Source organism: Macaca fascicularis, chromosome 13 (genome assembly GCF_037993035.2).
Source record: "Macaca fascicularis isolate 582-1 chromosome 13, T2T-MFA8v1.1".
Lineage (NCBI taxonomy): Eukaryota > Metazoa > Chordata > Mammalia > Primates > Cercopithecidae > Macaca > Macaca fascicularis.
The window spans coordinates 85,514,306-85,541,939 of record NC_088387.1 but is presented as its reverse complement, the minus strand read 5'-3'; the positions used below and the strand labels follow the sequence as shown (position 1 = coordinate 85,541,939).

At 38.8% G+C, this 27,634-nt stretch overlaps 1 protein-coding gene across 2 annotated transcripts in view; it reads right to left on the bottom strand.

Moving 5' to 3' along the window:
• The window catches only part of FEZ2 (fasciculation and elongation protein zeta 2), a 116,968-nt gene extending 105,406 nt beyond the window's left edge, over positions 1 to 11,562 (bottom strand). The window contains exon 1 of one of the 2 annotated variants that reach the window (XM_074011973.1): positions 11,381 to 11,562. In XM_074011973.1, the coding sequence (XP_073868074.1) occupies positions 11,381 to 11,457 (77 nt within the window). In that variant the 5' untranslated portion in view covers positions 11,458 to 11,562. Of the gene's footprint in view, positions 1 to 4,729; positions 4,815 to 11,380 lie in introns of those variants that run through there. The other variant, XM_074011972.1, reaches the window with a different exon arrangement.
• Between the last annotated feature and the right edge of the window lie 16,072 nt (positions 11,563 to 27,634).

Here is a 27,634-nt window from a genome sequence, read left to right as displayed (position 1 = left end):
TTATAGTATTACTATCTGGGCCTATTTAGGAAGTTGCAGAATGGAGGCAGCTTTCCAACTTTTATTCTGAAATTAGATCCTGGGGCCTATGGCAAGGGTAGGGCAGACAGCATATGGCCCAAGGTCAAAGACTGCCTAGGACTAACCCAAAAGTATGCCTCAACAGAGGTAAAAACTAATTCACAAATTCCATAACAATAAATGGCGACTGTGAGCATATGACTGACCCATTCTATTTTCAAGTAAGGTCAAGTCAGAAAGCTGAATTTAGGACAACTAAGAGCCAATAATATTCTTGGCTGGAAAGCCTGCCATTCATCAACAGAATCACATGTCTACAGAGCTCTCTGGCTTACCTAAATTCATGACCATTTTGGGAAAGGTATGATGTCTTCCTAAAGCCTCAGCTTTGCTCATCAAGTTCTGGTGCCCACACCAGGATTTTCAGGCAGTTGTTCCTCTGGAGAGGTAACATTTGTTCTGTTGGAGATGGCCTTTAGCACCAGCACAGCTGTTGTCAAGAGGTCTTTGCACTCAATCACATCTATTGACAATCTGCAACCTGCTAGGTCATGGACTGAATGCTTCATCAAGGTTATTTATGAGTCACTATGACTTCAGGGTTTTTTTGTTTCATGCAAAGATCAGAAGTACAAAAATAGCTTTATTTAATCAGAAAGTGCTAGAAAATAAATGTCTTGTACATTCTTCCTGTGGTTATGGTTTCCAGTTCCTTTTCTTCAATTAATTATGTAAGTATACTCAATTTCAGGGATCTTATTTTCCCCCAAATCATTCATGTGGTAACAAGGGAATAGAGAAGGCTTCATGAGCAAGTACATTGATGTTCCACAAAAGCTTCTGAAACATGTACATCGAGTAGACACCAGTCTGCATCTCGTTTCTTTTAACACTTGCTTACCTAAAATAAGAAAGGAATATTTTTCAATCAAAGCTATGGGGTGTTGTTGTTGTTGTTGTTTTTAAAATATCTTTTTTAAACCATCTTAACCATTTCTAAGTGTATTGTACAGTGCACATTGTTGTGCAAAGAATCTCCAGAAATTTTCATATTGCATATCTGAAACTCTATACCCATTAAACAGTAACTTTTCTTTTTCCCCTCCCACTAGCCCCTGGTAACCACTATTCTACTTTCTGTTTCTAAGAGTTTGACTACTTTAGATTCCTCATATAAATGGAATCATGCAGCGTTTGTCTTTTTGTGACTGGCTTATGTCACTTAGCAAAACATCCTCAAGGTTCATCCATGTTGTAGCACATGGCAGGATTTGCTTCTTTTTTAAAGCTGAATAATATTCCATTGTATGTATAGACTACATTTCATTTATCCATTCATCCGCTGATGGACATTTAGGTTGCTTCCACCTCCTGGCTATCTTTAATAACACTGCAATGAACATGGGTATGCAAATAAATCTTTGAGATACTGTTTTCAATTCTTTTGGATATGTACCCAGAAGTGGGATTGCTAGATCATGTGATAATCCTATTTGGAATTTTTGAGGAACCTCCATACTATTTTCCATAGCTGTTGCACCATTTTATATTTGCACAAGCAATGCATACAGTTCCAATTTTCCCATATCCTTGCCAACACTTGTTATTGTCTGTGTTTTGTAAAATAATGGCCGTCTTAATGAGTGAGGTATATTTTTTCACTGTCTTTTATAAAGAGCAAAATAATAACCAAGCAAACAATTTCAAGTAATTTAATTAAATGTTCTCAATTCAAATCAATCATCTAACACTATTGTCTTTCTGGCATGAATTTATTCTTTGTTTTATCCAAAAATTAGTCAATATACACAAAACTTCTGATGCAGTAATTCAACCTTTAGGTATACGTTCAACATAAATGAGTACTTATGTCCACCTAAAGACATGTATAAGAATGTTCACAGAGCTTTACTCACAATAGCCCAAAACTGAAGACTACCAAAGTCCAGAGACGGTACAACAGATAAATAAATTGAAGTATACTTACACAATAGAATACCAAACAGCAGTGAAAAATAAAAAAAGAACTTCTGCTATATGTGACAACTTGGATGAATTTTATATACATGATATTGAGTAGGCCAGGCCAGATGCGGTGGCAGGCACCTGTAATCCCAGCACTTTGGGAGGCCAAGGTGGGTGGATCGCTTAAGCCTAGGAGTTTGAGACTATCCTGGGCAATAAAGCGAAACCTTGTCTCTACAAAAAATACACACAAAAATTAGCTGGGTGTGGTGACACATGCCTCTAGTTTCAGATGCTTGGGAGCCTGAGGTGGGAGTAGCAACCAAGCCTGGGTGGTTGAGGCTGCAGTTAGCCGTGATTGCACCACTGCACTCCAGCCTGAGTGATAGAGTGAGACCTTGTCTCAGGAAAAAAAAAAAAAAAAAATTGAGTAAAAGAAGCCAGATACAAAAGAGTACAATGACCCCTTGGTACCTGCACATGATTGATGATTGGTTCCAGGACTGCCCCGGTACTAAAATCTGAGGATGCTCAAGTCTCTCATATGAAATGGCATAGGGTTTGCATACGCACACCCTCTCAGTACACTTTAAATCATCTCTAGATTACTTATAATACTTAATACAATATAAACGCTGTGTAAATAGTTATTAGACTGTCTTTTTTAGTGAATAATGATAAGGGGAAAAGTCTGTACATGTTTAGTGCCGATGTAATTTTTTTTTTCAAATATTTTTATCCCATGGTTGACTGAATCCATAGATGGGTAACCCATGGATACGAAGGGCCAACAGTACATACTATATGATTCCATTTGTAAAGTTCAAAAACAGGCAAAACTATGGAGATAGAGCTTAATATGATTCCCATTGGTGGGGTATTGACTAGTAGGGAGCAGAAAGGATTATTTGGTATGCTGTAAATGTGTTATATGTTGATCAAGATAGTAGTTGCATGAGTATATATATAAATAAAACCTCATTAAGCTGCACAGGGTATTTGAATCTGTACATTTTCTTTTATATAACTATCAATAAAGTAAGAGATTAAAGATTAGTCTTAGCAAGAGAACCTATTTTGCCTTCATAAAATACCCTCCTCTTTGTTTTTTTAAGAGAAACAAATAACTTAAAAAAAAAAAATCCACTAGTGAGTGAGTTTGGGGAATGTTGGAGAGGGAAAAAAAATTCCAAACTTAGTATTGAAGGGAACTTTAAAAAATGGCAGAGATCTCTGCCCGGCCGCCCCACCGTCTGGGAAGTGAGGAGCACCTCTGCCCAGCCGCCGCCCCGTCTGGGAAGTGAGGAGCACCTCTGCCCAGCCGCCGCCCCGTCTGGGAAGTGAGGAGCACCTCTGCCCAGCCGCCGTCCCGTCTGGGAAGTGAGGAGCACCTCTGCCCAGCCGCCACCCCACTGTCTGGGAAGTGAAGAGCAGCTCTGCCGGGCCACTGTGCAACCCTCCAAGTGTGAAGTGACAGCTTGTGTGTGATCTTTCTGCCCTCCCCAAGTTTGCATTTTCGACATTAAAGTTTACTTTTTAATTAAAACTTTTAAATTGGAGAATAAAAAAAATGGCAGAGAAATGGAAGAATGGAGACAAAATAAGCTTTATTTACCTTGTACCTAAGCCACTCCCTAGAAGTAATTTAGAAAAGTAAGTTAACTTGGAGGGTACTCATAGACATTTAATCTTCTATGGTGTCCTCAGCACTTAAATGTGTTAAGTTTTAAATACTAAACTTTATCACGCAGTTGTCATTCACAACGATTAATTGAGCGTGCACTTTGAGCTTAGCTTTGTTTGTATGCAGTTGTTGCCTTGCATTGTTAGGCATAGAGTTACATTTGTTTGTGTTCATTCCCATTGCAACAAAGCAATCCAATGATGGAAACAGAGGACTGAAAATCAAGCCATCCCTGAAAGATTAGTGTTGTACATAACTCAGTTCTAAATAGAGTTCTGTCAATTCTTCAATATTAAAAGCAAGTACTGCTTCATGAAGTCATCCTGATTTATAGCCAAGGCCCTTTATTAGCAATTATAACATGGCTATGTCTAGATTTTGAGATATAAAAGTAAACCATATAGTAAATCCTAGTTTAATTAGCCTGTGTTTTCCATTGTAAGAGGCTTTGGCTAGTAGTGCCTATTCTGGGATAGACAATTAGGTGGTACTGGATTCCTCCGGGATTAGAAAATATATACAATTAAAGACAAACTTTTCTTATGTGCTGAACCACATGAAAATAGTTACATTTCTCACCACCGCCCAGCCCAACCACCGTCATCTCTCACCTGCACAATTATAATAACCTCCCACCTCGTGCACCTGATTCTCTCCTTGCCCTTACTGTATTTTCTGCACAGCAACGATAACAGCTCCCTTAAAACCTCAATTCCATCATAACCCTTCATTGCTCAGAATCTTTCGAAGGCTTCCCATCTCCGCAAAATAAAATCCAAAGACCTTATAATGAATTAAAAGGTCCTATATTTTCCAGCTTTATTAGCCTCTCTCCACTCCAGCCAGCTGGCCCTCTCCTGATCCTAAACACACCTCACTGAAGGTCTTTACCCTGCTCCCTGCACCTCCCCCCACCCTCCTCAGTTCCCAAGATAGCCCCTAGATAACCGTATGGCTTGCTTCTGCATCGCATTCTTGACTGAGTTCAACTCTCACCTCATTTTAAAGACCTCCTTACCACTCTAAAACAGTCGCTTCAAACAATATCTATTTCCTTACCTTGCTTTGTTTTTCATCACAGCACTTGTCATCACCGGCTGTGTTTTAAATGTATGTGCTTATTTATTGTCCATGTTTCTCCTCTAGAATGTGAGCTCCCCCTACTGGGGAGTAAGGACTTTGTTTTGTTAACTGTTGTATTCCCGCCGTCTAGTACACTGCCTGGCATATGGTAGACGTTCAATAAATACTTGCTGATTTATATAACAAACGATAATGAATATTTATAGATTATGCAGTCTGTATGAATTTTAAAGTCGGGAATTTGAAAGTCATTTGTAAGCTATATATTGTCTGAGCTATTACGGTGTCAACAAAGGTATATACAGATTGATGTTTATAACATTGAAAAAAATTTCAACTTTCATCTTTCAACCTTGAACCTCAAACTTCAACTTTCATCCTGGCAACATGATATATAGAGAGCATAAAGTTGTAGGATCTGACTGTGTTATAATTTTTGGCCCTCAGACTCAGTGTGTAGCAGCAAACATAGCTGCATTGGGGTTACAGAGCTGTAGTCATTGTTCAGATGTAGCAAGATGTTCCCTATAGTTCCTGGATATATACCATCTGGTGCTGGAATAACGTAACTTCCACTTCCCCACTGTTCAAGAGAAATATACAGACATACATTGCTCTGCAACAAGAGTCAGCAAACTATGGCATTTGCACCACATCCAACTCAGCAGCCTATTTTTGTACAGCCTGAAAGCTAACAATATTTTTTACATTTTAGAGGGTTAAAAACAAAACAAAACAAAATGTGACAGAGGCCATATGTGGCCTAAAAGCTTAAAAGATTTACTGTCTGGCCCTTTAAGGAAAAGTTTGCTGACCGCTGCTCTACAAATTAGGTTGATGAACATGACTTTGCAAGAGAGAAAGGGTTTTAAAAATGAATGCCTGGAGCAGAGATTATGTTGAAATGCATAGTTTGGCTTTCTGAATCAGTCCCTATTACAAAGGCAATGGGTTTGCTAACCTGGGATAGAATGAGTAAACTTTTGCAAAGATAGGGAACTGATACTGGCAAGAAAAGCATAAACCTCTCTGTGAACTTTGAATCTTGAGTTTCAAAAAGGGAAAATCTAACTAATTTTAAAACTAATCTAAGGCAAAATATTAGTGAGAAGAGAGGAATAAGCATGGTAGCTTTGGGGCCAAGTTACTCTTTGTGGCAGGAACTCCAAGATGTCCATCAGTAATCATTCTCCCCGACTTTTAATAATGGAGCTTCTTCATTCAAGCTTGGAAGAAGGCTGTCCATCTAAAGACAGCATTCCCAGTCTCCCAGGCAGCTAGACATGGCCATATTCCAGTAAGCAGAATGTGAACAAAAAAGAAGCACACCATGTCCATGAGACTAACTTCTGGATGAGATGAAATTGCCTGTTTCCCTTTGCCTGTCCATCTTCCCATTGGCTGGGAAACGGAAGATGCAGATTGAGGTTGCAGTCACCCTATCAGCCTTGAACTGCTTGGCCTGGTAAAAATTAGCTTCTGTTTCATTTAAACCATTGCCTTTGGTGTGGTCTCTGTGACATCAACTTACACGGAAAGTCAAGACAATAATATTGCTTATGGCATTAGGTTTATATACATCAATGCCAATTTTTTTTAACATAAGATAGAGTGATTTTAAATTTTTAATGCAAGATACAAACATTTCTTAGTTATCACCAAACTTTTCCTTAAAGGGCCAGACAGTAAATCTTTTAAGCTTTTAGGTCACATATAGGCTGTATCGTATTTGTTTTGTTTTGTTTTGTTTTAACCCACAAAGAATTACACACATGTATTAGCTCACAGTGACATCAACTTACACTGAAAGTCAAGACAATGATATTGCTTATGACATTAGCTTTATATACATCAATGCCCCAATTTTTTTTTAACATAAGATAGAGTGATTTTAAATTTTTAACAAAAGATACAAGACATTTCTTAGTTATGACCAAACTTTTCCTTAAAGGGCCAGACAGTAAATCTTTTAAGCTTTTAGGCCACATATGGCCTCTATCACATTTTGTTTTGTTTTGTTTTGTTTTTAACCCACAAAGAATTATACACATGTATTACCTCACAAGATACGTAAAAATATTATGTTTTCTTTAGAAAATGTTAAGGTTTTCACAAGGAGATATTACCTCACACCTGTTGGGTGGCTATTATCAAAAAGACAAGAGATAACAAGTGTTGGTGAGGGTGTGGAGAAAAGGGAGCCTTTGTAAACTGTTGATGGGACTGTAAATTGATACAGTCATGGAAAACAGTATGAAGATTCCTCAAAAAATGAAAACCTAAACTACAATATGATCCAGCAACCTCACTTCTGGGTACATACACAAAGGAAATGAAATACATATATATTTAAGAGGAGGGCCTTGCTCTGTCACCAAGGCTGCAGTGCAGTGGTGTGATCATAGCTCACTGTAGCCTGGAACTCCTGAGCTCAAGTGATCTTCCCACCTCACCCTCCCACGTAGCTGGCAGGTATATGCCACCACGCCTAGCTAATTTAAAAAAATTGTTTGTAGAGACAGGATCTCAGCATGTTGCTCAGACTGGTCTCAAACTCCTGACCTCAAGTGATCCTCCTGCCTCAGCCTCCCCAAGTGCTGGGCTTATGGGCATGAGCCACTTCCCCCGGCCCAAATCAGTATGTTTAAGAGATATCTGCACTATCATGTTCATCGTAGCATTATTTACAATAGCCAAGATATGGAAACAACATAAGTGACCACTGATGAATGGATAAAGAAAATGTGGTATGTACACACACACATACACACACACACACACACATTATTCAATCATAAAATTCTACCATTTGCAACAACATGGATGAACCTGGAGGACATTATGTTAAGTGAAATAAGGCACAGAAAGACAATTAGTTTATGTTCTCAGTTATATGTGCAAACTAAAAAAGTTGAACTCATAGAAGCAGATAGTAGAAAGGTGGTTGCCAGGGGCTCAGAGATGGAAAAAAATGGGGAGATATTTGTCAAATCTACAAACTTTCAGTTATAAGGTGAATAAGTACTGCGGATCTAATGTAAAGCATGGTGATTATAGTTTATTGTATTGTCTACTTGAAATTTGCTAACAGAGTAGATCCTAAGTGTCCTCATCACCACACACACGCACACACACACACAAATGGTAACTGTGTGGTGATAGATGTGTTAATTGAATTCTGGTAATCATCACACAACGTACATCTATTCCTGATAATCACATCGTACACTTAAATATATATAATTTGTATTGTCAACTATAACTCAATGAAGATGGTGGAGACAAAAATGTTATGTTTTTAAAATTGTACATTAAAACTTTGATTAACCATAAATTCATTTTTATGCAAGAAGGTAAGGCATTCGTGGGGTCTGTTGTTCCAAAGAGCTACCCTGTTGCCCAAACATCATTTCTTCTCCCCACTGATTCAAAGAGTTAACTTTATTATCCGTGTATGTATGCACTCCTTCTTTCACCCCACAAACACTGACTGAGTTACTGCTGCGGCGTGTTCTGTGCTAGATGCCGGAGGGACAAGGATGAGCAGAGCCTGGTCCCAGCCATGGTGGAATACAGAGTACAGAGGAGGAGACCATGCATGCTAAGCAAACAGATTAAGTATTGCAACTTGCAAAGTGCTGCGAAGGAAACAAATGACCGCAGAGAGAAAATAATGAAGCGTTGATGTGGGGCAGTTTCCTCTTCCAGACTGCTTGAAGAAAGTTCCACTGAATGGGAGCTGGAGCTCAAATAATAGGATTGAGCCAGCCTGGGAAAGAGCTGGGGAAAAGCACTCCACGTGGAAGGAGCAGCTCATGCAAACACTCTGTCGGGAGAAAGAACTTGGCTCTGTGGAGGAAGGAAACTGGCCAGCGTGGCTGAGACATGCTGAGCGTGGAGAGGCATGCTGTGAGAGAGGTTAGCGGGAGTAGCGGGTCTGGCCACTCAGTGTAGGAATATGGATTTAATTCCAAGTGCAAGGAAAACCATTGAAAGCTTTTAAGCCACAGGTTTATATATAACCCTATTATGTTTTTAGGCAATGACTCTGGTTGTCTTGGGGAGAAAGGCTAGAAAGGGATTAATAAAAGAGATAGGAGACTCTAGTTTTTAAAATTGGGAAATTATTGCAGTAAATCTGGGGAAACAAAACTTTCATATGCCTTAGAATTTATTTCAGATATCTATTCCGTTCCATTGATCTGGATTTTTATTCCTGCACCAGTTTTGTACAGCTTCATAATAGTTTTGATTTGTCGTCAAGTTTTCTCATACTTCTCAACTCAGAATTTCCTCAATATTCCTGCATGTTTGCTCTTCCATTTGATCTTTGGGATGATACTGTCAGGTTCCACAAGTAATCCTGATGAGATTTTGATTGAGAGTGCCTGAACATTACAAGTTCATTTAGGGAGATTTAGCCTCTTGGTAGTAGTAAGTCTTCCTGTCACCCAAAAGACGTATCTCTCTCTACATTTATTTCTGCCTTCTTGTCTTCCTTTATGAACCTCTGTAAACTCATTTTTATACTAATTTTTGTATGTTAGACCTGTACATTTCTTTTGAAATTTATTTCTTGATAATTTAGGGTGGTTTTGTCCTTTTTTTTTTTCCAATGGAGTCTCATGCTGTCACCCAGGGTGGAGTGCAGTGGCGTGATCTTGGCTCATTGCAACCTCTGCCTCCCAGGTTCAAGGGATTCTCCTGCCTCAGCCTCCCAAGTAGCTGGGATTACAGGCATGCACCACTATGCCCAGCTATATATATTTTTTTTTTTTTTTGTATTTTTAATAGAGACTGGGTTTCACCATGTTGGCCAGGCTAGGCTGGTCTTGAACTCCTGACCTCAGGTGATCCGCCTGCCTCAGTCTCCCAAAGTGATGTGATTACAGGCATGAACCACCATGCCCGGACTATTTTTTGATAATTTTTGCTATTGTTGTTGTAATTGGGAGTTTTCTTTTGTTATAGGTCCTAATAAAACTTTTGTCATATTTCCACATATTTGTGATAGAAAAAGACAAAGGTAATGGAAAGAAATGAGTTGACTACCTTTTTTTCCTGATCCATCAGTCTCACTCCTGGTTATAGTTTTTGAAATTGAAAATCAGAGTATGCAGCCTTTGTCACCTGGTTCTACCATGACAGATTCCCTTGAAGCAAAGGAAGCCTCCTGTCTCCTGACCCATCTGAGGGGAAGTTACGAGGGTAAGAGGAAGTCTGGGAAGAAAAAAATCAATTAATACCTCAAAATGTCATCCCACTGTATTATATATAGATTATACACATTTACGTTAAACCAGAAATGTTAAATGGGACTTTTTATGTTGTCTCATATTCTGTGACCCCCCAAAGACAAAAGTTCACACATACAAGGAGAGGTGCAAAGCATATTTTGGGACTTGTTACAATGTAACCACAGCGCACACCCCAAAATGGAAAACAGAATCTTCTGAGGGGAACATAAATAGTTTTATTTTATTCTCAGTACTCTTCTGTGTTTTCTAAATATTTGCTAATGAACCGATTTTATTTTTATGGTCAGGTAAAAAAACTAAACAGCAAGCCTAAGAGACTTTCAAATAAATCTGAGAAAAGAGGGGGAGGATTTCATGCTTAGATATTCTCAAAGAGCACGTGGCTTCAAAGTAATGCCTGCATCTAACAACTGAAACCTGACCATAAGATCCCCCGTAATTCCAAAATGGCTAAAGGACAGAAGTAGAGGAAAGAAAGGGAAGAGGATGAAATGGGGAGAAACAAAAATATAAAGAACTCAGTGTGACTCCACATAGAACTCTTTGATGACTGGGAGAAGCCAGGCCTATCAGGCTACTTTGTTGTCCCTTGTTCTTCAGTAAGTGGAATCATTTTCAAAATGGAACGCATGGCCTTCAACAGGCAAGGAGGAGGTAATAGGCCAAATGAGTTGATTTCAGGCTCAAATGACCAGAGTGTAGAAGAAACCTGTCAATGTCATATCAAAGCCACTTCAGGTAAGAGTTACAAGATCATAGGCAATGGGAGGAATGTCTCAGGTCGCAGACAGACATGCAGGCCTGAACTTCAAAGAAAGGAACAAAACGTGGTACAGAAACAACAGACAGATGAGCTTGATATTAATTCCACAAAAAAAAAAAAAAAAAAAAAAAAAAAAATCTAGTTTGGATGATTAAGCATTGGCCTCGATTCTTTAAAAGTGCTAGCAATTTAGTTTTTTTAATCTCTGAAAGAAGTAACTCTGGCTTTCTTTCTACTCATTAAATGAGCTCTAGTTGGTATATGCATACCATATTCTTTAAGAAAGAGTTTCATTGTGCTCAAATGAGATTTGTTAACAGAACCATGTTGCAGAGGCTGAAAGCACAAGCCATTCCAGCCCCCAGAACTATCAATGTAGAAACCAGTATTTGTTCAATGGCTATTAATTAATTGCCAGGCACTGTGCTGGGGTTATGATGACTGAGGACTAAGGAAATGTCCTGTCTCTCAGGATATTCCAGAGGGGAAATAGATGGTAAGTGTTATTATAGCCATGATGGTACTCACAGACTGGCATATCTGGAACAACATAAAAATGACATAATATTTTTCCAGGCCATTGGGAAAAGACCTTTAAGGACTTACCATTTGAGGAGGTTCCTCTGCTGGCAGGCAAAGCTCTGTCCTTCTCTAGGTGAAGATAAGCAGAAGCCGAATGACATTCTTCCTGGGATACTCCAGGTCCCACTGCGTGCAAGGTTGGATTGAATGTCTCTGAAGCCTCTTACATCTCTAAGTACCAGACTTCTGTGAGATGAGTCAGGACTGAGAGAGCCAGAAGAGGTTTCCGGGAGGAAGTGAGACTTGATTTGCACCCAAAATGAGCACAGAATTTCAATAAGTAGAAAGTAGAACACAGCAAATATGATTGAGTTTCCTCTCACCAAATGTATGCCAGGTAAATTAGATTCTCTTCAGAGATTCTGTGAGATTCCCAATGTTCTCTAACAAATCCATGTCATGCTTAAACTAACCAGAGTGGATTCTGTTATTTCCACTTCTGAAATTTGCCTATTGCGTTGACTCACTGAAGATCTCGTGGATCGGTTGGGTCACACTGTGACTTTGCCTTCTTACTTATCAGGCGTACTACGCGTCATGGAAGAGGCTACTGAGGCCTTAATAATTGTGCTTTTTTTAGTATCATGGGTACAGAATTTATGAAATGTGTACACTGTCTCTCAGTATAGTGGATTCTCATTTGTTCACCCCTCCCATCTAAATGTACCACGGATTTCTCCAATGTGCTCCTCACCAGGTGGGTAATTCTGCTAACGGGCAAAAATGGACAGAGCAAGATGCTGCCAGAGGATACATCTCCTTTCTCTGAAGCAAGACAGAAAAATAAAACAATGTTTTACATAACACATTCATTTTCTTCTCCCTTTCTTCTCAGAATTGCTCTTATACAAAAGCTCGTTCATCCAACAGGAATAAAAAACATTAGTAAGAAAAATGCATACGTAAATACTGTACATTTATACATTCATTAATGATGACAAAGAACAACTTCAAAAGAAAACAGAACCAATAAATAATTCATCTGATCTACCTACACAATGCTGAACAACCAGTTTGCTCTCGTCATCAAATTAGCTGGTTATTTATATATGGCATCGTCTCAACCCACGCAAAGTGTATATTTGAAGGGACTGCAAATTAATGGGACTTTAGATGACTTAAAAATAATCTAAATACTCAAATAATTCTTTCCATATTCACAAATCCAAAGCCTAAAAGAGAATTTCTAATCTAGCATACTACTGGCATATTTTTACATTTTTATAGAGAAAGCATAGGCTTGTTCATATCTCCAAAGTATTCAGGCCCAATTGATACCATTTAACAGAAGATTGCAATGTATTTGAAGTAAGATTACACAAATATATACTCAGCTCTTTAGTGAGGAATTGTTATTTCCATTTAAAGAAAACTACATGTTACATAATTAATTTATGAGAAATCAACTTAGTGCCTTTTAGGTGATCATTTGTATCAAGGTTCCCTTTCTCTAAAGGGCAACTTGCAAAACTCAATAGTGCCCCATTGTGGAACTGTGGGACAACTGACGGCTAATCCAGGCTTTGCTATTTTTTCTTCTGTTTTGTTTTCTTTATAAGATAAACTTTGTCTAGTTTAGAAACGATAACTAAATTCATTTAGGTGTTAACAAAAACAAAGAACCAATCATATCCATGAGTATGTAAATATACTTATAGAATAATTTCTATTTATCAGAAACAAAATGCTTTTAATATTTCCTCACTTGTTCCTTTAATGACTATTCTGAAGAGTAAAGAGAGAATAAAGGCTACTTGTCAAAAGTGCTGCCTTGTTTTTCCACATATGGTGCCCCAAAGGTAAGTGTATGAAAAGCCATAAAAAGAACATGGGTGATATCACAGAGAAATCTCTTCTTCTAAGGATGTGGGAGGAAAATAGTTATAAAATATAATGGCACCTTATTTTCAAGCTTCATCTCATGATTGAAACAATTAAATTTTAAGAGAACTGTGTATGTCATAATTCATACGCTTATTTTTTCTTCCTATTGTGGAAAGCATATTATACAAGTCTAAAATGGAGCAAAATCTTGGGTCCATGATTAAGGATTGTGCCTGATATTTCGAATCCTACTGACAAAAAACACCTCATCTGCAATGTCATCTATCTGGTTGTTGCATGGTTCTAATTAACATTTTCCTCTGCATATTAAGGCTAGAATTCCTTCCTTGTTTATTCCCCAACTCCCTCATTGCCCCAATATTCCTGAGTCCTCTCTTTTTTAGATGAATCATCTCCAGAATCTTAAACACTTTTTCACAAGACATGGTTTTGTCTGCTTGTCCCCTTGTTGCAATCTATAGGACTACTTTATGGAGGACACCACCTCCGAGCTTTAACTAAAACTTAAAAGTAAAAATAATATGAAAGAGGAAAAACAGGACTATCTAGCCAGATGAGTTTCTAAATCAATGAACAAAGCATCAAAAAAATTGAGTTTCTGTTAAAATAAATTACACCATCCATCATTGAAGAAGTACAAGTCAGCAGAAACCTAGAGCAAAAGATTTCAAGAGTAGTGGTAGTCTCATAATAATAATAATAATACTTTTTTTTTACAAATTATAAATGATACTTACAGATATTAAAAGCCAAAAAAAGAAAAAAGTTATAAATGAATGGCACTAACTCATTTTAAAGAATAAATAATGACGGTTAAAGCAAGATGCACTATGATACCTGACAAATTACACATTTGTAAATACTAAAGAGAAACTGAAAGCATAGATGGAGCAGTGGATGCTGCAAAGCAAAGAATCACAGATGCACTGGCTGGCATTACAAAGACAAAGTGCTCTGAAATTAGTCAAATAGATAACAATGGTTTAAAGAAGATGATTTTTAAAAATAGGAGTGTGTATGACTACAGATAAGGGGTTACTAGATAAATCACAAAATGCCAACAATAAAGAAACATAAGCAGCAAAAAAAATTGCTTAACTGTTTCCTGATCTGAAGGATCATTTTGGCATGTTGTTATTCAGCACATTAAGAGAGCCCATTTAGTTCCACTCAGAAATAATCCTCACTGACATATACTTGTCACGATTTTATAGTTTAACTAAGGCAGGATTTCCAAGCTGCCAGAAAGAAATAAGAAGCAACATTTAAAGATGAAAGTGATAAGAGTGAATGTGGACCTTCTTTTCAGACTTCTGAAAAATGAAGAATCTTGTAGAAAACAATATATGAAGTAGAAGAAACTGACCTTGAATTGTGGATTATGTGCTCATCTTTAGGAAACTTGATCAGTTGGTGACCCAAGCAATCTTCTTCTGACAAGTACCCTGGGGCCTTTGGCTGGGAGATAATTTTTTGTTAATTTCTTACTTTGAGGTCTTCTTGAACTCAGGTAGCATAATGTGAGCCCCAACCCTACATGAGTTATAGGTCTTTGATTACAAATTCTCAAAATAGATTTCTTTTTTCGACTCAGAGACCAACCCAAGACATTCAGAGTTCCATGGCACCTCCGCTGTTGAGTGAAACTTTTTCTAATCTATCCTTTTCTGGAGGTTGTAGCCCTGTAATGACTCTGGTTGCATGCTGGGGAATCAGTTACCTTTAGTAGACCCTAAGTCTTCTCTCCTGGCCCTGTGTGAAGGCTGAAACCTAAATCCCTAAATTACCGAAACTAAGTCCCTCCCCAATCCCTTCTCCCCAAGCCAGGTGCAGTATCAACTCACCTGTTTACCTCTCTGGTTTTATTCCCATCCCAACTTCTTTTCCTGGCCCCAGAAGATTTCCCATACTTTCTGCATATTATATAATAAACATATTTGTGCATAATTTTAAATAAATGTATAAATATTATATGGATATATTATAATTTTATGTACCTATTGAACTGTTTGATTTTTCACAATTAGAAATAATACTTGGGCAAAGATTATAATTTATTTACCTACCTATTGAACTGTTTGATTTTTTTTACAAACAGAAATATTGCTCTGGTAAATATCCATGTATCTAAACTTCTGTGGAAATGTGTAGCTATTTCCTTAAAATAGATTTCTAGTAATGGATTGCTAGGCCAAAGGATATGCACATGTTCAAGGTTTTCACTTCAGCCATAGATAGCACTCTGCGATACCTTTCTAATGATATTTACCTATTTCTTCCTTATTTCACACTTATTGATGGACTTAACTTGTATTCCTTACTAGATTTTAAGCCTAATGGTAAGTAACTCCACAATATTCCACTAGTTTGAACAAAGCACTTAATAAAAATCTTCTGGCTTGAATGCAGCCAAAATTAGTAATTTTAATGGTTCAGAATCAATATTAATAAACTTGTCCTTGAGTTTTATTGGGACACAGCTGCAGGACAGAAAAATGGCCTCTCAATGCAGTTCCTACCTATCTAGGTTTTGTGCTAGATTTCCAGAGAGAAGAAAGGATGGAAGATTAAAGAATAATAAATGAATCTATAGTGGCAAGAGAGACAGAAATAAATGGCTAATAAGGACATAAAAAGATGTTCAACTTCATTAGTCATTAGGGAAATGCCAATCAAAGTCACAATGAAACACCATTTCACACTCACTAGGAAGGCTAAAATGTTTTTAAAAAAACAAACAATAAAAAATGTTGGTGAGGATGTAGAGAAGGTGGAACTCTCACACATTGGGCAGGTGGAAATATAAAAATGTACAGTCACTTTGGAAAACAGTTTGGCATTTCCTCACGGTGTTAAACGTAGTTACCATACAACCTAGTGATTTTATCCCTGGGTATCTACGGAGAAGAAATGAAAACACATGTCCACATAAAAACCTGTACATAATATTTATAATAGCATTATTCATAATAGCCCCAAAGTAGAAACAACCCAAACATCCATCAACTGATGACAGGATAAACAAACGTGGTATATCCATTCAATAGAATACTATTTGAACATAAATGAAATGAAGTACTGACAGCATCTACAACATAAATAAATGTTGTAAACACTATGCCTAGTGAAAGAATCCAGTCATAAAAGACAACATATTGTATGATTCCATTTGTATGAAATGCCAGAATAGGCAAATCCATGGAGACAGAAAGTAGATTAGTGGTTGCCAGGGGCTAGGAGGAGGAAATAATGGGAAGGGAATATTAATTAGCACTGGGGTTTCTTTGGGAATGATAAAAATTGTTCTAAAATTAGATTATGGTAATGGTTGCACAACCCTGGAGATACACTAAAGAACACTGAATTGTACACTTTAGTGAACTTTATGGCATGTAAATTATCTCAATAAAGTTGTAAAAAGAGAGAGAGGGAAAGAAAAAGAGATCTGAACTCCAATTTACCCTTCTTGTAAGACTGTGTTTCATTAATTACCATTCCTATGCATGTCCAAATCTCTCACTGACTAAATAGCAGTTTGACATTTTTCCTGAAATGATCAGAGCTTATAAAAAGTTCAGATGCACACTAATGTTCCCCCTCTTCATTTTTTAAACTGCTGTTTACTTCAGCTTTTATCCGTCTTCAATCTTTATTCATTATTTTCTGATTGTAAGCAGCTTTGCACTATTTGCTTTGCAGAGGAATTTACTAGTGCCCCTAAGACTTGCATTATTTAACAACCTCTTTCTTTAACCGCCTGCTCCTTTGCAAAAAGTCTTTGGGAGCAGTAAGAAGGAGGATTTTATCTTTATACGATGTATTCATAAACCTTTGTATATACTCAAGCATTACAACTTCTCACAGATTGTGGTTGTAAAATACAAAGCTCGAATGATAAATTTCAACTGATGGGACCAGTTGTTTCAGAGACAATAAAACACATATCATATAATCTTACTTTAAACACACACTTCTTCACCCACAAACCCACCTCTGCAATTGGGAAATAGGCATAATGGAGGAATTTTCTGCAAGAAGGCATAAAAACCGGAGTTCTTCAAAATCTACGTCAATCTTCCTCCTCCTCCTCAACATTAACTTCCACTGTACTACTATTCCCCACTTCCCCTTCTTGCACCTTCTAGCAATCCCATGGTGATTTTTAATGATAGCTGTTCTCAAATTTGTTTGTGGTTTTTGTGTATGGACACTCCTGTAGGAATTTCCAGAGTGTTAACCAAGCATTTGAGGAGATTGGTGTTGGGGAAGGGAGAGCATCCTTCAGCCTTAGGAGTGCACCCCAGGGGAAGACAAAGTGGTTATTGTATTGTGGTGAGTGAACGCAAACTGCCGAAGAAATAAGTCACACATCACCTCTAGACAAGGAGGCTCAGTTACAGGCTGAACCAGTTGTCCAAAGAGATGGAGAGTAAACACCAACCTCAATTCTGCAGAGACTGGGAAGCTTAATGGAGAAAGCCTATCTTTTATTCTTACCAACTGTTCTGAGAGATGCTAAAAATTTTGCTGGCAGGAGAATGAAATAGATCTGTTTACTTTTTCCCCCATCCCTAGTTAAGTTCTCACATAGCCCTCTTTTCTGTTTTTATGGTTTTCTGCATGTGCTTTGATGTTTTTCTATTTCTTTTCCCCATTTTCTCTCAAGAGTTCACTTTTAACCACAAAGTACAATGACAGGAAATGTACATTTGTTCAAGATAGTATAGAAATTGTTGACATTTTTGCTTCACTTTACCCAAAGGGGAGTTATTTTTCCTTTTAAGGTGTTTCCAACTACAAAATTAGGGGACGAGGGAGGGCAGGCCACACACAGAGAATTTACACTCTGGTTGACTTGAGTTCACTTTTAAATTTAGAGCCAAGGAAGCTTGAAACTGAAACAAAGGCAATGCGTTTGGCTACATGTGGTACGAAATGGCCTTTCCTATGTTGAAATCATAAAATAATTTACCATAAAAAATATCCTTTAATAATGAGTAATAGTCTTTTGAAATAATATTTTATTTAAAAAAAAGAAACTGGGTTTCTAACCCAGCTTAATTAGGATCTAGAGACAGATCCTAATTTGCTAAATAGGTAGGATATATAGTGTTGTGGAACAGGAGAAGAGACCACACTCCAACCACCCTGACACTAGGATCAGAAGCCTGTGTCTGGAGACAGAGATCCTCACATGCAGAACAGAGGTTATTGGCAAGTAGGTGAAAAGAAAACCACAGGAATCAATGGTATGAGGAGGAGAGTAAAACACATAAGAAAGGGGCCCAGGACTGAGCTCTGGGGACATCAACAAATAGAGGAAAAGCTAAAAAGGAAATTCCAGCAAAGGAGGTAGAAAAGGAGTAACCAGTGAGGTGGGACAAAACCAGAGAGGGTGCCACCAGCGTTTCCACAAGAAGAGTGTTACAAAAAAGAGGAAGTGGGCAGGCACGTCGAATGAGCAGAAAGGCCAAGCACGAGGTGGACAGAGAAGTGGCCATTACATCTGGCCTTTTGGAGGGCATGGTGACCTCTGCAGGAACAGAGGCGTGATGAAACCTGAAGCCCCATTAGGAGAGGTAGAAGAGAGAATGAGAAAGTAGAGACTGCAAATTCGGACAACGTTCAAGAAGTTTGCTTGTAAATGGAGTAAAAATTTGAGCCAGTGGCTGGAATAGAAATGTCCAGTCATAGGATATCTATCACCTCAAACATTTATAATTTATTTGTGGTGGGAAAATTTCAAATCTTCTAGTTATTTTGAAATATACAACAAATTGTTGTTAACTATATATAGTCATCCTACCATGCTATTGAACACTGGAACTTATTCCTTCCATCTAAAGAACACTTACACATTTCTTTTATACTAGTAACAAATTTTCTCCATGTGTATTTATCTGAAAATTCTTATTTCACCTTAGTATTTAAGTGATGTTTTCATTGAATTTAAATTCTAGGTGGACTTTTCTTTTCTATCAGCACTTTAACAAGGTCATCCCATTGTTTCTTGGCTTCTATTGTTGAAAACGAATGATAATTTTTTATCATTGTTTTCCTATAAATAATGTTTCTTTTTTCCTCTGGATGGATTTTCAGCAATTTGATACTCTGTTCCCAAATGTGTTTTTCTTTATTTCTATTTTGCTTGGGGTTTGCTTAGCCTCCTGATTCTGTGGTTTGAGAATTTTTGTTTTGTTGGGTTTTTTTAATGTAAAAATTGGAATACTTTGGCCAGTTTTTCTTCAAATATTTTTTCTGCCTTATTTTCTCTCTTCTACTTTTGGGGCCCCACTTATATGTATGCTGCACCACTTGATTCCATCCCACAAGTTATTGAAGCTCTGTTCATTTTTTTCTTAGTCTATTCCCTCTGGCTTCAGTTTCAATAATTTTTATGGATGTACTAATGTTTACTTTCCTGTTGTTTCCAATCTGTGTTAATCCCATCTAATAAATTTGTTATTTCAGATATCATACTTTTCATTTCTAGGATTTCCATTATTTTTTTCTTTCAATTTTGCTGTTTTTACCTTGTCTGCCATTATAGCTCCATGCTTCTCTAAATTCTTTACCATATTTATCATAGTTATTTTACAGGACTTGTCTGTTAATTCCAAGATCTGGCTTGCCTCTTGATCTGTTGCTATTTGCTGTTTCTTTCTTGTTGTCTATAGATTACATTTTCCTGTGACATTCAATGTATGGCATTTTTAAAAAATTTTATTCAGAACACTGTGTATGATACATTTCAGAAACTGTAGATCCTATTATTTTCCTCTGAACTTTACATTTTGTTTTAACAGTATAATTATTGATGAATTAATTACCTGTCTCTTAAAGGTTTGGTTTAAGTTTTGTTAGGGTCATCTTATAGGTTTTACCATTAATCTTATGGTGGTTTTCTTAATCCTGGTGAGAGGTGACAATGTACTAGCAGCCCTCACTCTCAGCGCCTCCTTGGCCTCCCCGTCCATTCCGGCGGGGCTTGAGGAGCCCTTCAGCCCACCACTGCACCGTGGGAGCCCCTCTCTGGGCTGGCTGAGGCCAGAGCCGCCTCCCTCTGCTTGCAGGGAGGTGTAGAGGGAGAGGCGGGGGTGGAAACCGGGGCTGCCAGTGGGGCTCGCAGGCCAGGGTGAGTTCCGGGGGTGCGGGCGCAGGCTCGGTGGGCCCCACACAGGGAGCGGCTGGCAGGCGCCCCCAGCCCAGGGCAGAGAGTGGCTTAGCAGCCGGGCCAGCAACGGGAAGGTTGCCCCGGGTACCCCAGCAGTGCCGGCCCGCTGGCACTGCACTCAAATTCTGGCGGGGCCTTAGCTGCCCCCCTGCAGGGCAGGGCTCTGGACCTGCAGCCGGCCATGTCTGAACTCCCCACCTGCAGTGGGTTCCAGTGCTGCCCAAGCCTCCCCAACAGGTGCTGCCCCCTGCTCCGTGGCACCTGGTCCCATCGACAGCCCAAGGGCTGAGGAGTGCAGGCGAGACTCTGGACTGGCCAACAGCTCCATCTGCAGCCCCGGTACAGGATCCACTACATGAAGCCAGCTGGGTTCTTGAGCCTGATGGGGACTTGGAGAACTTTTATATCTAGCTGGAGGATGATATGTGCACCAATCAGCACTCTGTATCTAGCTAATCTGGTGGGGACTTAGAAAACTTTTATGTCTAGCTAGAGGATGGTAAATAAACCAATCAGCACTCTGTGTCTAGCTCAGGGTTTGTAAATACACCAATCAGTACTCTGTGTCTAGCTCAAGGTTGTAAATACACCAATTGGTACTCTGTATCTAGCTAACCTAGTGGGGACTTGGAGAACTTTTCCGTCTAGCACTCTGTGTCTAGCTCAAGGATTGTAAATGCACCAATCAGCACTCTGTCAAAACGGACCAATCAGCTCTCTGCAAAATGGACCAATCAGCAGGATGCAGGTGGGGCCAGATAAGGGAATAAAAGCAGGCTGCGGCGCCACCAGCAGCAACCTGCTTGGGTCCCTTGTGGCAATGTGGAATTTTATAATAAATTTTGTTGCTGCTTACTTTTTGGGTCCACGTTGCCATTAGAGCTGTAACACTCGGTGAAGGTCTGCAGCTTCATTCCTGAAGCCAGCAAGACCATGAACCCCCCAGAAAGAATGAACAACTCCAGATGTGCTGACTTTGAAAGCTGTAACACTCACTGTAAAGGTCTGCAGTTTCACTCCTGACAGGGAGATCACGAACCCACGAGAAAGAAGAAGCTCCAGACACATCTGAATGTCTGAAGGAACAAATTCCGGACACAACATCTTTAAGAACTGTAACACTCACCATGAGGGTCTGTGGCTTCATTCTTGAAGTCAGTGAGACCAAGAACTCACCAATTCCAGACACGCTGGGATATAGTCTTTACTCCTAAGGCAAGTCCCTTCTGTGGATTCCATGGGCAGCCTGAGATGTTTACCAAGCCCTTCTAACTTGAGAGGACATTAACTCCCAATTCTGTCTTCACAGCAGTAAGCAGCTGCAGAAATCTCGGTCAACTTTTTAGTGTTCCAGTTGATTATTTTCTCTGGGGCTTATTGGAATCTCATTGCACACAGTCACAGTTGAACATCTGCCAAACATTTGAGAGGTGTTTACATGTAGATTTGGGGTTCCCCCCACCCTGTATGACTCTGTTTTACAGTATTTCCTTCCTCAATATCCAGATGCGTTGGCATCCCCAAACTCTAACCTCTGACTTTTCAATTCTATAATATAGCCTTCTCCAGCTTGAGCTCTATCCTCCAAGGGTTGCACATACTGAAGAGTACTTTTAGGGCAAAAGCCAAATAAATACAGCTCACATGCAGTGCTGCTTTCTTTCAAGCGTCATATGCCCTCCACTGTCATCTTTTGGTAATTCTCCAGTGCCTCCAAAGAGTACTTTATTTTTTAAATAGACTTTACTATTTACAGCAGTTTTAGGTTCAAAACAAAATTGAGTGGAAAGTACAGTGTTGCTATACACCCTCTCACACACCCTACCCCCAACTCACAGCAGTCTCTGTTACTCCAGGATTCTATGTCAGGGTGGTACATTTCTTACAATTGGTGAATCTACATTGACACATCACTATCATTCAAAGTCCATAGTTTACACTAGAGTTCACTCTTGGTTTTTCACATTCTATGAGATTTGACGAATGCATAATGACAACATGTCCACGATTATAGCATCACATAGAATAGTGTCAGTGTCATAAAAATCCTCTGTGCCCAGACAATTCATCTCTCCCTCCTCCCTAATTCCTGGCAACCACTTTTTACTGTCTCCATAGTTTTGCCTTTTCCAGAGTGTTATATATTTGAAATCATATAATATGAAGCCTTTTCAGATTTGCTTCTTTCTCTTAGTAATATACATTTAAATTTCCTTCATGTCTCTTCATGGCTTGATAGCTCATCTCATTTTAGCTCTGAATAATATTTCATTTTCTGGATGTATCACAGTTATTTATTCACCTACTGAAGGACATCTTGGTGGATTTCAAGTCTTGGCAATTGTGAGTAAAACTGTTACAAACATCAGTGGCAGGTTTTTGAGTGAATATAAGCTTTCAACTCATTTGGGTAAATACCAATGAGTATAACTGCTGTATCTTATGATAAAAGCATATGTAATTTTGTAAATTACCACACTGTCTTCTAAGATGACTATGCCATTTTGCATTTCCACCAGCAATAAATGAGAGTTTCTGTTGCTCCATATCCTCACCAGCACTTGGTGGTGTTGGTGTTTTAGATTTTAGCCATTTTAATAGGTGTGTAGTGGTACTCATTCATAATTCTTTTCTTGGTATTTTGTATGTGGAAGATTAGATTTTTCAGACTTTGAGTGTCATTGCTATTTTTCATGTGCCAGAGAACTAGGATTTTGAGATGGTCTAATGCTATATGGTCAGGCAATAATTGTCTTGGTAATATGGATGATGGTTTGCCCCTTGGCTTGGACAGTGAAAACAAAATTTCTTATAGAAATTTATTCTCTTTCTTGCTGCCTGTGAGCCTTCAGCTTCCACAGGTTCACCCAAGAAAACATTTGGGAGAACTGAGTTGATCTGGGGAGCAATTGAAGGAAATTTATAGTGTTTTACTAATCAGAATTTGTATTCTAAGAGTCAGATAGTTAGTTCAAGTAATTTTCCAGAAATAGAAGGAGAAAGGCACAGGGGAAAGGAGAAAAGATACTTGGATAGATTGCTTATCTTGATTTTCACTAACTCTCGATGGTTTAAGACTACTACTTCACTTACGCTTCTTATGTGCTTCAGCACATAGTCTATGATCTGCCTTTGATATCACATACCTTGTGAACCTGCTTGTCAAATCAATTAATTTTTACAATCCCATCACCAATTCAGGATTCCAAAAGGACCTTCTCATACTGTTGCTATAAATTAAAGAGAGCACAAACACTACAGAACTGAGATCTTTTGTTACATTCCCCAAAATATCAAACACAAACTATGAAATTAACTTCAGTATCAGAAATAGCATATTCATTGATCAATTCAGTGAGCATCAACTGCCTACTTCCTAAGAAGCAGGAATTCTACTTTGGCTTCCTAAACTTAGTGTGTGGCAACAGAGCCCTTTGATACCTACATCTACTGATCATGCCTTCAGTTACTAAAAAAATTACGTGGTCAAAATATATTGAGTATGGGTGAAAGGCACCTTGCACATTGAAATTCAAAAGCAGATTCTTTCTACAAACCAGTTATTTACTGAGATCCTTGAGCTGTTTATTAGTGTCAAAGTGAAATAAAGTGGTCAGCAGTTATCTAGTGAATTCCTGATAAGTAAATTAAGCCATTCCTAGGCAATAAAATATCTGTTCTTGTTAATGGCAGCTTTGCTTCTTTTTATCCTAGAACAATCTGATATTTAGTAGCCCCAGTTATTAAACATGTACTCAGACAGAAATTTTCAAATTGTCTATTATTTGGTGAGCTACTAACAGGAATGTTTAAAATATTATGCTTCTTTCTACCTCTAATCATTTATTTATTCAATAAACATTTAGTAAGTTCTGCCTGTATTCCAGGCTCTACACCAAGCCTTGGGGATAGAAAGATGAGCAAAACTTAGCTCCTGCACTCAAGTTCATAGATATTCATAAATCATTATGGCAAATGACACATACCATAACAGAATTGTCCTATGGAAACTCAAAGAGAAGATGACAGATAAGTACAGAAGGATGAAGAGGAGTGTGCTAGTCTGATTCTGGAGAAAGACACTCCTGTCAGAGGAGGTGCACCTGCAAAGACAGGAAGTTGTTAATACAGAAAGAACAGAGGAGATGATATCCCTAGCCACGCCATGAGTATAGAAGAATGGGGTGGGAAAGGAGGCTGGGCAGGTCAGTGAAGGCATCCTAGGAGTGGTACACTATGCCCAGGAGTTTGGACGTCCTTCTGCAAATGGTGAAAAGCCACTGGGAGATTTTAAGCAGGACATAATCAGATTTATGCTTACAGATTCCTCTGGAAACAGTGGGGGGCACAGACTGGAGGAGATAAGACTGAGGGCAAAGAAACAAGTCAGGAATTTATACAATTATCCAGACAAGAAATGATGAAGATGATGGCATATTTTTTAGCTATAAAAAGAAATAAACTACTGCTGCATGTTACAACATTTGAGGATGAGCCTCAAAAATGTTATGCTGGCCGGGCGCGGTGGCTCAAGCCTGTAATCCCAGCACTTTGGGAGGCCGAGATGGGCGGATCACGAGGTCAGGAGATTGAGACCATCCTGGCTAACACAATGAAACCCCGTCTCCACTAAAAATACAAAAAAATTAGCCGGGCGTGGTGGCGGCGCCTGTAGTCCCAGCTACTCGGGAGGCTGAGGCAGGAGAATGGCGGGCACCCGGGAGGCGGAGCTTGCAGTGAGCCGAGATCGCGCCACTGCACTCCAGCCTGGGCGACAGAGCGAGACTCCGCCTCAAAAAAAAAAAAAAAAAAAATGTTATGCTAAATGAAAGAACCAAATCACAAAAGACCAAATATTGTATGATGCCTTTTATATGAAATGTCTAGAATTAGCAAATCTATAGAGACAGAAAGTTGATTTGTGGTTGCTTAGCACTGAGAGCCAGAGGAATTAAAAGAATGGCTAAGGGATATGGAGCCTCCTTCTGGGGTCATGAAAATATTCTAGAATTGATGATGGTTATAGATGCACAACTCTGTGAAAATACTAAAAACTACTGAACTGTACACTTTAAAAACATGAAAAGTTATGAATGTGAATTGTATCTCAATTGAAAAGTTTGTAAGAAAAAAAGAAAAGAAACAATGAGACCAGAATAAGAGAGGCAAAAATACTCTGATTCTGACCTGCAGATCTGTGTGGCTGGGGCTGCCACACATCAGGACAGGGAATTCAGAAGGATGATAGCTCTGTTCTGGACATTTTGTTTGAAGTCCCTGCAAAGTTGTACTAGTCAGCTTGGTCTGCAGTAACAAAACACCATAGACTGAATGGCTTAAAGCACAGGAATTTATTTCTCATGATTCTGGAGGCTGGGAAGTCCAAGATCAAGGTGCCTGCAGATTCAGTTCCTGGTGAGGGTCCCCTTCCTGATTGCAGATGGCTGCCTTCTCACTGTGTGGCTATAAGCAGGAGTTCATGGAGGGGAAGGGATGGAGAAGGAACTCTGGTGTCTCTGTTTCATCTTGTTAAGTACACTAATCCCATCATGGGGCTCTATCCTCATGACTTCATCTAAACCTAATTACCTCCCAAAGGTCCATCTAGAAATACCATCACAGTTGGGGTTAGGGCTTCAACATGTGAATTTCAAGGGGACACAAACATAAGTCCATAACAGAGGTATCAAGATGGTGATCAATAATAGCTAGGGGAACTTACAAGAGGGTCCAGAGATAAGGAATAGAAAGAATTCAACATATACTTAGTTCTCAAAACTGTGGAAGCAAATAAAACAAAGTAAGGAGGGCACATAGAGTGAGAAGAGGGCTGGGCCTAGACCACTAGGGAAAGTCATTGCAGACAGAGGAAGAGGTGAAAAGGGGTGAAATGAAGCTGTTAGAACGCAAAGAGGTACATAAATACCCCAAAACCCACCAAGTCCAGTCACGTCCCGAGCTCAGTGTTTTAAAATACATACTTGGGAGCATCTCTAAAACACAATTTTGCTAAATCAGGGCATTTGGTGTTCTAGTAGGCCCATCCTGGACTGCGTAAGATTGCCATTGCTCTGTGACCAGACTCCTAGCAGGACACTGACCACAGGTTTCTGGGCTTTCATGAAATGAAATGTATTCCTGCCTCTCTTCACCTGTCACATGGCTGGGAACTTCACTCTCTATTCACTGTGCAGTTTTCTTTTTCACTGTCCTACTAATGAAGTGGTTGTGTTCAGCTTTCATCATAATTAGAGTTCATTTGGTTCAAGTGCTTTGTAATTAATCTTTTATGCTAATTAATCTTTTTATACATTAATATATCACAAAACACATGAAAGCAAAACATTTTCCTTACTAGCAAATTAAATTAAGCTTCTTCAGCCTATAATCAAAGTGGAAGGAAAAATATCTAGACACATCAGGCCACAGAAAACCTCCGTTTGCTTAAAAAAAAAAAAAAAAAAGAAGACTTTCGGGTCTACATTAAAATTAGCACTTGGAAAACAGAAAAAATAAAATCACCCAAGCCATTCAGTTACCTATTTTTTCTCAGCAAGGTGTCCGTTCTCAACTAGCTTGTGGTTTCAAAAAAACAAAGGAAGGGAGATTTTTCAATAGTCATTTTTATATCTAGTCAGGATTTCTTTACCTGATTTTTAAACGTGAAGTTATGGAGCAAAAGCAAACACTGCCAAAGCAGATACTCCAGCTTATGTCGTTTATTATCACCTTGCAAGCAATAAACAGGCCTTACAGGCAAGTCCTGCTTCATGATTTCAAAACGTGTCTTTTGCATATTTTATCTGTCCTGATCCTCTCAGCAACCTGGGGCCGAGGCAGCTTAGCCAGGGAACAGGCCACTTGCATCCAAATCCTGACTTCATTTTCCTAGCTGTGTGTTGCCGGCCTTGTCACTTTATCTCTCTCTCTACATTTTCTCTTTTCCAAAATGACTACTACTTATTAGAGTTGCTTGAGAATTAAATGAATTCATAGATGCAAATGCTTAGAACTGTACCTGGCATACAGTAAATGCTCAGTAAACTGATTAATATCATACTTATTGTTATTATCATCACTTTCTGAAGCCAGAGACACAGAAAGACGACATTACTCAAGTAACATGTAGTAGAACTTAGACTCCTGTCCCATCTATTAGGAATTCCAGATGCTTTCCACTCTGCCAATGACAACTGGGGTTCTGGGGCACAACCCAGCACCTTAGAGGACACAACAGAAAGGACAATAGGTCATGCTCA